The sequence below is a fragment of the Antechinus flavipes genome, chromosome 3 (assembly GCF_016432865.1).
Source record: "Antechinus flavipes isolate AdamAnt ecotype Samford, QLD, Australia chromosome 3, AdamAnt_v2, whole genome shotgun sequence".
Lineage (NCBI taxonomy): Eukaryota > Metazoa > Chordata > Mammalia > Dasyuromorphia > Dasyuridae > Antechinus > Antechinus flavipes.
Window position 1 is genome coordinate 78,928,233 of NC_067400.1, and position 14,491 is coordinate 78,942,723.

The 14,491-nt window shown below is 39.4% G+C and overlaps 1 protein-coding gene across 3 annotated transcripts in view; it reads right to left on the reverse strand.

The window, feature by feature from the left end:
- Positions 1-14,491, reverse strand: part of NRP2 (neuropilin 2) — a 146,769-nt gene that overhangs the window by 66,980 nt on the left and 65,298 nt on the right. For all 3 annotated transcript variants that reach the window (XM_051983716.1, XM_051983718.1, XM_051983717.1), the window contains exons 8-10: positions 5,234-5,378; positions 3,584-3,933; positions 873-1,017 (exon numbers count right to left, since the gene is read on the reverse strand). In XM_051983716.1, coding sequence (XP_051839676.1) covers positions 873-1,017; positions 3,584-3,933; positions 5,234-5,378 — 640 coding nt within the window. The remainder of the gene's footprint in view (positions 1-872; positions 1,018-3,583; positions 3,934-5,233; positions 5,379-14,491) is intronic.

Consider the following 14,491-nt stretch of genomic DNA (forward strand, 5'->3'; position numbering starts at 1 on the left):
TCCCCCTGACAACTCGACTAGTAGCTCTCTCAGCAGGCCTCCTCCTCCTCCTCATTAGTGTGAATTAAAGAGCTCTACTATGTCTGGTGCTACCACAGAGATGAGGAGATGAACAAAGTCCCAGCCACAAGCTTGGGGTGAACCATGTTCCCTTTAAGCTCCCCACAACAGGAACCCTCAACCAGCGAATGCCTTTTACAGATGTGGCTTCTAAATGAAAATGAAGTCTCTTTACCACTGACATCTGGAGGCCAGATTCAGACTTAAACAGATTACTTTATTATTATGAGGTGGTTTCTTCCCCACTCCCTCTCCTTTTCTAAATCAACAGGAACAGCCCTTTATCCTGAAGAGTCAGGATATAATTGAATTGGGATGGGTGCTGGGTTGTTGTTATTTGTTTTCAAGACTCCGAGAAAAATCTTGCTGAACCTGTGACTCACTGTCTGAAACACGAGCCCCACAAAATGGCCCGATGGCACCTCCATTCTTTGCAGAGGTGCAAAGTGCTCCATATTACATCAGATGGGGTTGATAAATTAGTTCTTTTACTGAACTATTATTAATTTCCTTTCTTGTTTATTCTTTGGTCTAAGGGATGGCCCCTTGGGAGGCAGAGGCTAAGAAAAAATCCTGGGAAATGAAATTGATCTAAAAACAAAGGATAGCAATAAAATTTAGTCTTAAAAATTGGCTAAAGTCTACAGATGGACTTTGGGCTTTAAGTTGGATAGGATTCTAATCCGGGTATGAATCTCCTTAATTTCTCCCCAGCCCAGGTCAGTGAATGAATCTTACTCTCTCAGGGCAATCTCAGGGAAGACTGAACTTTAGCAAACCTGATTAAATTTAAAAGATACAAGGAACCTTACCTGTCCAGTCACAGCCCAGAATCTCCAGGCGCATCCCGATCCCAGCTGGTGACCACCTTTCTGGATATACCCGAATGTACTGGGCAGGAACGGGGTCAAACCTTCGGATGTCTGGAGTGTCGTAATGCATGTTCCCTTCAAAGAGCTGTAGAAGGAACAAAGACAATTTGATTCCTCCCCCACATGCTTTATATTCTCTGCTCCCATATCTGATCTGGTACAGGTATGGAATGATATTCAGCAATTGACATTCTATGGAGGCCAACCATCAGCTCTCTTCACTGGGTCTTGTAGTCAAAGGACCATAATTACTATGGGACAATACATCGAAGATATCTTAGAGAAGTTCTTTGTACAGATGAATAAATTGAAGTCCAGGAAATTTAAATGACTCAAACTCACAAGTCTTGAGCCAGAAGGTTCCCTCCTCTAAATGTGATCTCATTTTACAGAAGGCCCAAAGAAGGTGTCACTTGCCCAAGGTCACATAGGTAGTAAGTATCAAAAGGAAAACTTGAATCTAGTTCCTCATATTCCTGTCACTTTAACCCAAAGTATACTCTGGAGTATCCCTGAGGTGTGGGGATGCCATGGGCTTACACATCTTTGACATCTGTGTGGACTTAGGGCATTCTATCCATCCTCTCAAAGTCTCAGGGTTCAAGGAGATTAAGTCATATTCAATATACACATCAGAATCTGAATAAATCTCATGCTGAAGTTTGCTGGAGGAAATAAAAGTGAGTTTGACACGGTCTGACTGCTTGAGAGTTCTTTATGTTTTGAAAATGGACTTTCTCCTCTAATGTTCCTTAGCCAAACTACCGATTCCTTTGTGCAAGAGATCACAGAACCACTGGCGCCGAGTTAGAAGGAATCTCAGTAGGTATCCGGTTCAACCTGCTCAGCCTAGATCCTTTACAGAAGAAAATAACTGATCTGTAAATTCTTACTCATTCAAGTAGTAAAAAGCAGAGTGGGGATTTGAACTCAGGTTCTCAGATATCTAATTCAACCTTTTTTTCCCCCTTTCTGCTGTACTCCCTAGCCTCCCATGAAAATCTTGCCCAAGCTTTGAGAGCATATCCTTAGAAATTACTCTGATATCCTAGACAAAAGGGAGTTCTCCCATTTTGGTGGGGTTGCTGTTGGGGAGACAGGATGGGAAAGAGGAAAAGGGAAGGTGAAAGGTGGGTGTGGGTGTTAATCAGAGATATCAATCCATGTACTTTGCTGGCATATTCAGGCACCTGGAATCGGTTTATATCTTCTTTATTATTATTTTTTTTCACGAACAGATCGCCCCTGTGGGTCTTGGGAACTTACTCCCAGATGGAGGAAGTTGGCCACTTTCTCTGTTCACAAGGAAGAATCTAACCATAGCTAAAATCATCTCAATTCCCATATTTCCAGAGGGGCCCAGGAGAAGCTGTGGTCAGTCCTCTGTAGCAATGCCTGGAGCTTGTGGTGGACAGTTTGCCGTGGTTCGGGTTACCAACCCATAAATTCTGCCAAGATCCGGGAGTTATGAGTTTGGAATTTACATCAGTGTTCCCAAACCTCCACCCCACCCCTGGCCTCAGTTTTTGGAATGGAAACATTCGCAGAGCAGAGGAAGTTGAATACAGACCTGTTCTCTCCTGTCTTTCTTGGGCCCCTTAATTTTTGAAAGGGTTTAAAAAGGAACTGAAAAATCAGCCAGCCCAAAGGGAAAAAGCAGATAAATGTTCTTTCTCTCCCACAAAAGAGACCCAATTTATTAGCTCATCACCAGGGACTTTCCTTTCTTCCTTGAGAATAAAGCCAACCTTCATTTCTCAGAGGCAAAGAGGCGTGAGATTAGTGACCTTGACTTCCAGCCCAGATAAAATTTGTCTTTGGAAGATTATTTGACCGTCCACTTTGATATGGGAATGATAGAGATAGAACCAATCAAGATCACCAGAGAAATGGAAAGAGGTAGACTGATCAACAGGGATGGCTAGGTGGCACAATAAATAGAGCCCCAGGTCTGGAATCAGGAAGACCTGAGTTCAGAAACTTCCTAGTTGTGTGATCCTGGGAAAATCACTTAATCCTATTTATCTCAGTTTCCTTATCTGTAAAATGATTGAGAGAAGAAATAGCAAACCACTCCAGTATCTTTACAAAGGAAATCCCAAATGGTACCACAAAGAGTTAGATTTGACTGAACAATACCACCAATGACATACTAACAGAGAAAAAAGAATTGTTTCCAATGCTCCATCCTATCCTGTACTTCAAAACCTCCTCTCGCTTGAGTTTGTTTCTATGTGGACTAGATGGCACAGCCTGGCTGGGAATTAGAATAACCTGAGTTCAAATTCTGCCTCAGATACATATTTGCTGTGTTACTCTGAATAAGTCACTTTATTTCCATCTGTCTCAGTTTCTTTCAATGTAGGAATTAGATAAATAACTAGATCAGGGATGTCAAACTCAAATAGAATTAAGAGGCCACTAACTCTTCATAATGATCCCTGGGTATCATTAACTTAGAAAACCACATATTAACATTATTTGTGTTCTATTGTATTTTTATTTATTTTGTTAACTGTTTCCCAATTAATCTGATTCCCTACTACCACCACTGGGAAATTTTGCATATTTGACATTCTGATCTGGAGAAGTGACCCACTCCTAAAGTACTCCTTTCTCTTTGGTTAGAATTTGAGAATTTTTTTTTTTACCTTAGGTTGTAGGGATCTTGGATCCTCTATGTACTCCCAGTCCTTTCCATTCAAACTGTATGACACCTTGAACTTGCGCACAAAAGCTCGGGCCTCCACGGCAGTGATAGAATCCCCACCTCGAGCTCCCTGGATGATGACCCCTTTCACTGTCTTGGGCACTCCCAGATCCACCTGCAGCCATTCTTCCCCAGGCTGAGCCTGTGGGATGCGGGGGAACCAGCCTGAGCGGCTGCTCACCAGACGGGCCACGCTTGGACTCCAGAGATATTCACGAGTGGAGGAGGCTGTGATCTGGGAGTCTGCGATCAGGCCAGAAAGCATTCCCAGCATATTCGAGCAGGGAGCATCTGCAGAGAGAGTGGGGAATGAGAAAACTACAAAGTGCCATTTGCTTGAGTCATTGTTGACATCCCACAGGCAGAGTACCATCCCGTAGTGTGTATGTATCAGGGTTCAAGACAGGGCAACGGAGCAGATGAAGTGCTGGGCAGAGTTTGAATCCCAGCCTCTGACACTAACTCTGTGGCTAAGGGTAAATCACTTAGCCTTAATTTCTTCAACTCTAAAATGACCAGATGTTAGCTTCTGAAGCTGCTTCCAGCTCTAAATCAATGCTGTGAAATATGTTTTCCCAGACCAGCTTGATAAGCAAGCAAAGGCCCAAACGAGCACTGGATCTAATCTGAGGAAATCTGGGTTCAAATCTCAGCTTCTCCATTTACTGGGCTATCTGACTTGGGAAAAGTTATTTTAAAATATCTCTAAGTCTCAGTTTCCCCATCTGTAAAAGAAGGATAATTATATGAGTATTCACAAAATTGTGAGAAAATTTTGTTAATGCATTAAATGTGTAAGTTGTTTAGTATTATTGTTGTCATTATGCATGAACACTCAATAGAGCATCACTTTAGGCTGTACCAGCCCATACAGGTCTCACACACCTCTGAAATCCTATGCACTTATCATCAGCACAGGACAGTTTGGTCCTTAATTGTTCTTTGCTTCAAAAACTGTTGCCTGAATGCTACAGAATTAAAATGACATTGGCCCCAAATGATAGGGCTGAGAAGATGCCCAGTTAGGAAAATGAGCACAAAAATACTTCAGATCATGTCTGATATTATGAATGTGCATTGTTTTAGTGCATTTTTGTTCTTCATAAGGGATCACTCCCTGAAAATGAGGGGAGGAGTCCATCAGGAAATGTAGGTGATTGAAATCCAAAAAAGACTCCATAAATTTATCTTTAAAAACTGTTCTGGTATTTGCACTGACCCATTAGTGAATCAACAGAGATTAAGGCACCACCCTCAAGAGCTTTAGATATCCTTAGGATGCAACAACTTGCAGAAGTATCCACCACAACTGGTCCAAAGTACTAAGCACCATTTACTCCTTTTTTTTTTAGGGGGGGGGGATCTGTAGAAGAAGGGAGAAAGGGATCTCTCTGCCCACTAGGCCATAGTAGCAAGGGACTTGGACAGGATTTCAGAGTGAGGTCACTGACTTGCTGAGGCTTCTGGGAAGAATGCACTAGACAACAGGATGGCTTGATTCTGTCACCTGCCTCCTAAAGCGTCATTTGGACAAAGAACTGAACAAAGGAAGAAGAACAGAGGAGGTGGGGGCAAAGTAGGCTGATCTTACCTGTAATTCGGCAGCCAAAGAGCTCAAGCCTCAGAGCGATGCCCGTGTGCCAGGTCTGAGGGCGGATTCTGATAAACCGAGTCAGCACCGGAGTATGAATCTTGTTCAAAACTACTTCAGTTGCATCATTGTTGGCTTGAAAGACCTATAACATGAAACCAAAATGTGCTATTCAAATCTATTTTTTAACTTAGCTACATACTGTCACTGTGTGACATGGGACAAGTCTCTTAATTTTCTGTGCAGAGCAGAGGATGGGGTTGGACTAGAAAGCTTTTGAGCTCCCTTTCAGCTATGATCTATGATTCTATGAATCTGAAAAGCTTTCACTGACCTTTGCTTCCCACAAACCCCAAACATCATAAGTGTTTCTTTTCCATCATGAAAAAATACCTGTTTTTCATATCTTCTCTAGCTTTAAAACAATAAATGGTTTTCACTAAAAACTTTCAGAGAAAGAAATTTCACCCCTGAGCTAAGAAGGGTTTAGCTCAAAAGTGAAGCATTTTAGAAAACATAAACAAACAAAAATACAGACTTGAAATGGAGAAATATCCAGAAACCTGAGAAACAATCATTGTGATTCCTTTTGAGGAGAGCAGACTTTATCTACTTACCTGAATTGGAATTTAGCTTTCCTGTATGCAAGCAGATATACACACGTGATACACATACAAATACATACAAAGATATGAATACGCAAACATGTAGACATACACTCCCCCCCCCCCCCCCGAGGAATATTTAAATGACTTGCCCAGGGTCACACAGCTAGAAGTATTAAGTGTCTGAAGCCAGATTTGAACTCAGGTCCTCCTGACTTCAGGGCTGGTGCTCTATCCACTGCACTGCCTAGCTGCCCCTAGACATACACTTTTAGAGACACATGCGTGTAAATAAATTCACAAGCAAATACACAAAAATACAAACATGCTAAAATGTGGACATAGACTTTTAGAGACATATACATATAGCATACAAACACAGAATTAGTGACATAAATGCAGATATACACAAATATGCAGAGATAGAATTTAGCTTTCTTATATGTAAGCAAATATACATGTACAACAAACACACACAAAGATACACAAAAATGCAAACACGCAAAAATGTGGACATATACTTTTAGAGATATGTGCATGTAGATATAATCACATACAAATACTGATGCATAAATTAGTAACATAAATGCAAATAGAGATGGACATGTACAAATGCTCACAAAGACACAATCATATTGTTATAGACCCAAAGATAAAGATTCACAGAGATGTTGAAATACATATAAATTCTAAGACACAGATACAGAGACAATCAAGAGTATAGATACACATAGATACAAGTAAACACATAGATATAGACACATGAACACAAAGATACATACCGAAACAGATACATCGATACAGATACACAAAGGCACAGAGATGTAGCCACACACAGACAGATACAGATAGAAACATATGGATAGGGATGCACACACAAACACGCGCACAAATTCATACAGATCTTTGCCAACACACAGATGTACACACATCTACATGTCTGGCATCCTAAAGAATTAACATAGCACTTCATGGAAGGTCCTATCCAATCCTTTCTATCAGTTGCATACATATTTCCCCAGCTCCCACACAAACCCATGAGTGTGAGGATGGAGAACTGTCTCAGTACTCTCCCTCTTCCCACCCCCACCAACCAGCACATTAAATGCTCTCATTTCCCCTTTGTTTCACAGTCAGATGTCCAAGCGACCCCTCCATGTCCAGCCTCCCTTCCTTCTGGAGAAGTCACCTCCAGGTAATGAAATCCATCTCTGTCCCCATCTGACCAATATGCATCTTATGGGAGGAAAGGCTTTTTGGGGCAGCTTCTGATTCAACATGGTAGAAGCCAACTCCTAACTTACCAGATGGCCAGAATCAATAACTACCATATGGACCGTATGTTTTTTCTGTGTGTGTGCTCTCTTGTGTTTTTTTTTTTTTAACTAAATGGGGTAAGTATACTTCAGTTTCTGTCTTGGTTTTCAGGGCTTCAGGGTAGATAAAGCAAAAACAACAACAATAACAAAACAAAACCCCTACCTAAATCCTAGAGCCAAACTATCCAATTTGCATGTCATTTTAAATGAGTTCTCCATATTCCACAATGATCAACACTGGGATGCTAAAACCAATTCTTTTTGAAGAGGAAAAGCTGGATGCTCCAATTTCTGTTTCTTAGAATATGACAGACTTCCAGGGCATTGATGGGACTGGAGTATTATTTGTTTCAAGTCAGTGGTTTCCTAGACACTGGGGATAGTTACCTGGCTCACACTGCTTTCTTGAACCTTATGGAGCTGCCAGTCACTGAAACCTTAATGTTGTGGGTAGGAATAGTTTTAAGTGGAAGTAGGGGGCATATCATGTAACTGATTGGCAGTCTGTCTCTAGCAAGGGGCAATAATTGAGTCATAAGAGAGCCTTGGATTACAGGGAAAACAGGAGGAACAGAAGCTGAAATTAAGCTTTTCTCTGGCTAATCCACTTACTTTAGGGCTTAAGGTAACACCTAACCATACAGAATTTCCTGACAAGTACACTAGGAAATGCATCATTTTGTAAAATACTCATGACTTGCTATTTGGCAAAATCAGAACTAAAGTGATAGTTATCATGAAAGCTACCTGCTGTGGGGTATGTGTTGTATGTCGAATATCAAAATAAATAAAACCATTCCCTCATAAATAAATGGTCAAAGAATATGTATAGGTAGTGAAATGAAAACAATCAGCCACCATAGAAAGATCATTTCAATCACTAACGAGAAATACAAATTAGAACAACTATAAGGCTTCACCTATCACCTGTAGATTAATGAAGATGATAAAAAAGTAAAAATGATAACTGTTGAAAAAACTATGGGAAAATAGACAGACTTGTGTATTGTTACTGGGGCTACAAATAGACTGCTCTGAGAAAGAATTTGGAATCATACTGGAAAAGACATTAAAATATACATTCCCTTTGGTTCCAGCAATACTACTATTGGGCATATACCCCAAGAAGGTAAAAAACAAAAGAAAAAAATCTTGTTTATGCAAAAATATTTATAGCCTTATTGATGATAGCAAAAAACAAAAAATGAAGCATATGGATAGTAAAATTGTATCACATCAAAAATATGATGGAGAAGTAAGAGAAATTTTGGAGACTTTGTATGAATTGATGCAGAACAAAGTAAGCAAAAGCAAGAGGACAAATTAGATCAAGATCATAAAAATGTTAAAGGAAGCAACAATGAAAGACATCAATGCAGTGGACCACCAACTTCAGAGGACCGATGATGAAACCTAATTTCCTTCCCTCAACAGACAGGTGGCAAACTCTAGGCATGTGACAAAGTATGGTTGTCAGATGTAGTCAATGTATTGGCTTGTTTTGGTATTGTTTGTTACAAAGGAGGGTCATTAGAAAGTAATGGCAATGCAGAAATTAAACATTTGTTTTGGAGAGAGAGAGAGAAAGAGAGAGAGAGAGAGAGAGAGAGAGAGAGAGAGAGAGAGAGAGAGAGAGAGAACAATCAATGAAGTTTTCTTTACTTTAAAGCCAGAGAAAATGAAATGAAAAGAACTGACTTTCTTTTTTTAATTCTTTTATTCATTTTTTATAAGCATACATATTTATACAATTATCTTGCTGCACAAGAAGAATCAGATCAAAAAGGAAAAAAATTGAGAAAGAAAATAAAATTCAAGCAAACAACATAAGAAATGAAAATGCTATGTTATGATTCACACTCAGAGAACTGACTTTCTTGAGAGAAATAAAAGTCAGAGTAAAAAGGAAAATCTTTCTCTCTCTCTTCCTAGCATAAAGTCCCTTTTTCATTCTCACAAAGATACTGACCCTTTACCCATCTACAATACTGCCTCTTCCAAATGATGATTTCACTGTCTTACTATTAATAATGAAGGAGCATAGAGGAAAGGGGAGATAAGAAAGGTAAGGACAAGAAAAGGGGACTATAACTGACTTCCCCTCTATAAGATGGAATGAGGGAGGCCTGGGGTGGGAATTTAGAGTATTCTATAAATTCTCAATAACTAATCATAATTTGATGATGAAGGGAGGGATGATGCAGCCAGAGAAAACCCTGGCCCTCACCATCATCCTGTTTTCACATCTGTGTTGGCTAGTGCACATTATAGCTTTGAGAAGGATGAAGGAATTTTGCCTGCAGACAAGAGACATTAATGCAGCTCTCCTAGAATCTAAGTTGCTGAGGCAGAGATATTCTTTTTTTTTTCTTTTTTGGCAAGCCTGGGATGAATTCAGCACCATAGCCCCAAAGGGTGTTGTCAGCAATCAATGCTACCAGGAATATCCTGATCCCCAAAGATGTTGGACTGGGTGCTGATCTGTATGTGTGGCCTTCATGAGGTTGATGCTAAGTAGCCTTAGAAAGAAAAAAAAGCTTTGTTTGCAAATGTGAGTATGTAATTGAAGTTTTGAGCAGATCTGAACTTTAACAGAGCTACTAATCTGTAGTATATATATCATGCTGGTACCGTTTAGAAACACAGCATGGCTTATGTGTTTTTAATATCCTATTTTATCCTATTTGACCCCCCTCCTTTGGCAGTCTTGGCAGCTAACACCAAACACCATTCCCCTCCCAACCTTCCTCAAACCCCCTTAAGTGAGGGAATGATTGCTACTTTAGACTGGGGTACAGTGATATAGGATGTATGTATGTTACATCCTGGGGGCTGGATGGTGGGTATGTGTGCCTGCACATTTCAGTGTTGGCCTGTGATTGTGGTCAATGTAGACATAAGTGTTTTCTATGTTAAGGCTGCTCCTGAAGAATGTCTATACTTGTAAGACTGACCTCTGTATTCATCAGGAAACTGTAATATAAAAGGCAACATAGCTTAATGAATAGAGGGCTAGTCTTGGAAAAGAAAATTATCTGAGTTCGGATTCTGCTGCCACTAATAGTCATGTGATCATGGACAAATTACTTAACCAATTTCTGGGCTCTGGAATAACTCATTCCCTAAGACTTGAAGTTAGACAAATTGCTGTAGGAATGTGGAATTTCCTACATTGATGAAATGATAGGAAGGAAAGAAGGAAGGAAGGAAGGAAGGAAGGAAGGAAGGAAAGAAGGAAGGAAGGAAAAAAGGAAGGAAGGAAGGAAGGAAGATTGAAAGAGAGATTTGGACTTGATCTATCATCTCACAATCATGAATTGAAAGCTGGAATGGGCTTGAGAGGACATCAAGCCTTACTCACTCATTTTACAGATAAGACACAGAGAGATTAAATGACTTACCCAGGATCAAACAGCTATTGTCTGAAGTGAAATTTGAACATGGACTACAAGTCCAGTGCCCTGTCTACAACAGAATCTTGGCAAATTTGAGTCATAGAGTTTATTTTAAAACTTCCCTCCCCCTGGTTTTTCCCCATCGAGGAATCTTCCACTCCAGGAAGAAATCTAAAAAATGTTTGAAATCTTTTTGTTTTGAGTTTTTTGTTTGTTTTTGCCTGGGTCCTTCCCAATTTTGTTTTTATTTTTGGTTTCTTCAGATTTAGATATCTTCTCTGCTCCATGTGCTGCCCACTCACTCACTTGTGCTGATTTTAACTTCATTATACCTTTCCCCAGTCCTCAGAGTTCCAGTCCTCTGCTTTCTTAGTGAGCTGGGGCCTGCTTCATGTGAAGACTTTTCTAATCTAACTCACAGCCTGAGCTGCAGCTTCCCTGGGGCAAGAGGAGCTTTTGTCTAGTTACAAGAATCATCTCCATTAACACACAGCTCCCCAAAGCACAAATATCCCATGGACAAGGATTGCTCTGGGTATGTGGGTATATAGGCTCCAAGTAGGCCCTAACCCATTATATGGGTTCAATAAATAGTAAAAAACATACCTTGTTGACAGTTTCATTCAATAACAGTTCAAATTATTAATAACTAAGAATAATGAATGACAAAGCCTCAGTCCTTACATATTATCTTTCACCCAAAGACATCAAAGCACAATTTATGAGAATCCATTTTTTTATGAAATATTAAGCAGTTTCTATTTCTTTTGACCCAATGGATTTATAAGGTCTCTATTTTTCTCCCTGCATCTTCCCTATTTATAGCTGGTAAATGCCATCATATATTATACATCTTTATGATTTTCTTAGTGCTTCTGTGGTTTTAGAATCACCTCTCTTATTTTTTTTTTTCTGATCAAATTCTTTTAGATGGGCTTTTGGCTTCTGAACTAGTCATTATAAGGTAAGGGTTGTGTGCCTGAGGAATGGTGCCAGGAAGCTGGTTTTATTCCCTGCTCCCTTTACTGATTCACTGAATCACTGTGGGCAAATCGATAAACCTCAAATGCCTCAGCTTCTCCTTCCAAAACATATAGTTGGTAACAGACTCAAAAATAAACAGTCAAATTTACCACCACTCCCTGCAAGGCCAACTAGGCCTGTGCAACCCAGTGAGAGCTAAATTATGGGTAAAAAATAAGGTTCTCCATTTAAGTCAATACAACATGCTTTTATTAAACCCCTACTGTGAATTAGCCATTGTGTTAGGTTTTGGGGAACCAACAGCAGAAAGAAAGAAAAAAGAAAGGAAGGAAGGAAAAAAGGAAGGGAGAGAGGGAGACACTGGGGGGGGGGAGAGGAGCGAGGAAGGAAGGGAAGGAGGTAAAGAGAGAGGAAAGAAAGAAAAAAGTTCCTGCTCTCAAGAAGCTTACATTTTAATAGGCGATAGAACTACAGGATGAATAGAATGAGGATTAAAACCTAAGTGCTACTTATTGCTTAAAGAAAAAAAAAGCAACTTTATATCTATAATTATAAAATCAACTGACTAATATTAAATCAAAAATCAGTGGAGTTTGATAACATGCAAACATAAAGAGCAAATTTCGACAAATATACTTTTTTAGACATCTAATTTTTTTTACTAGCAAAAAAGAATCAGAAGTCACGGAGCATACGCATTCTTGTTAACTTTAAATTAGAACATCCTAAAATTGATTCTTCATTCCCCAAAGAAAAAGAAGGGGAGGGCAAAAGTGTGAATTTACTCCCTAAGCAAGATAGCAAGTGGAGGAGGTAGTGGTAACTATATTTTAGTTAACAGGTCATATTTTGAAAAAATCCAATATGGTGTGATGTACTCAAAAAGATTTCCTTCAATTACATCTCAGTGAACAGGATATAAACAGGATAATTCAGGATACAAAGTAGATTGGCTAATCCATTTTGTGCCTCATTGAATTTTAAATGTAATCCAGCATTTTCCAATTGATTTTTTGAGAACTTTGGTTGATATTCAGTTAGAGAAAATTGGGAAGTCAGTGGTGTCTCACTGATTTTCTGAGTTATACAAATCAGTGGCCCATCTGATTATTAAATTGATCAATATTTAATAAAAGTAGTTTGGATAGAGCTCCATCATATAGGACAAAAAAATCTCAACATTCTTTACTGTGGTTCTGAGTCCATAATCAAATAGCTCTTTAACATGACTATTTAAATCCTATATATTTTAATGAATCATCTTGTAAAAGAAGCCAAAGATACCACACAGTGAAGTCTGCAAGGCCACCCTTTTGCCATTACCAATATCATTGTAATCAAGAATGTGAAATGTAATAATTTTGCCAGCCTCTCCAAGAATAAAATCCAATTTACTTTAAGCACTCACTTTCTTCTGCCCCTAATGTGCCTCTTCTCTAAGCCTAATTCTCAATCTCCCTGTTTCCTAATCCCCATTATCTACTTGCCCTCTTTTGTCCCTCAATCCTGAAGTCATCTTTAGGTTCTCTGGGGCTATCCCTCCAGGGTTTATGTAAGGTTTTCAAGATACCTAAAATATAGGTCTCAAAATATACCATTTATAACCCTTCCAATGTTATATAGTGATAATACATCTGGAAGATAGTAATATCTTTCAATCATCTGCATAGTACAGGATGGTATAGTACTCTTCCTTTAGATCTTTAGATGAGTTGATGTTAGATTAAAAAAAAATTTCTTAATTACAGCAGTTCAAAGTGGGTAATGAGTTCATCATCCCTGGAGAACTTCAATAAAAGGTTGGATGATCCTTGGAAACATTGTAAAGGGAATTCTGCTCAGTTTGGGGGTTGGATTGGAAGATCTTTGAGATTTCCTTCCAGTTTGGAGTCGCTATTATTCTAGGATCCCTTTTCCCCTTAAACTCTCATCCCTGTCCACCTCAGTGTTATTTTTTATCTCCTTTCATTCCCTCTCCTAGCCTATTTCCAAATATGGACATCTCCAACATCTTCAAGCTTTTTTTCTATTTTCTTTTCAAATTAAGTGAAGCCTGGAGAAAACACAGCCTTCAAAGCCCTCTCCATTGGAACCTTCCCATCCCACTTTTACAACTCCCAGGAAGGGCTGACATGCTCTTGTATAGTTATAGCTACTTCCAAAGCTTTGTTCTGCCATCATCAATCAAGGCCTTTCTCCTCCCAGTGATGGTGAACTCATTAACCCCCTGAGGCAGCCCATTCTGCCTTTGAAGAGCTCTACTTGTTAGAACGATTTTCTTTAGATTGAATCTGACATCACCTAATCGAAGGAGGAACAAGCTACTGTATCATCCTGTATGAATGACTGGCAGATGTTCCTGCCTTCCAGATGCATCCACTGTTCTCCAATTCTACTAGAACTTTCTTCTAACTTTCTCAATGAGTTTGAGACCTGGGTCCTGGTCTTCTTTCTACTTGTCCTATATCATCTGGAATTTCAGTTTACATATTCAATATACATTCTAATCCTCTGATTCATAGTTCCTCGATGTCCTCGATAATCTCTACCATCACCATTTTGCTACAGCCACTTACTGGTCACTTTTTAGACCATATCATCATTTAGAAATGTTTTGTTGTTGTTCAGTCACGCCTCACTCTTCATGGTCCCATTTGGGGTTTACTTGGCAATATTAGAGTGGCTTGACATTTCCTTCTCCAGCTCATTTTAAAGATGAGGAAACTGAGGCAAACAGGGACTTGTCCAGGGTCATACAGCTAAGAAGTGTCTGACTTCAGATTTGAATTTAGATCTTCCTAGCTCCAGATCTGATGCTCTATCCATTGCGCTATCTCATCACTCACCTAGAAACACTCCACTTCTGAGACTTTGAATTCAGAAATTCCCTTACTGCCACAGTCCCCTGTTTTTTTTTTTTTTTTTTTACCTCTTATTCCTATTGAACTCACTCTT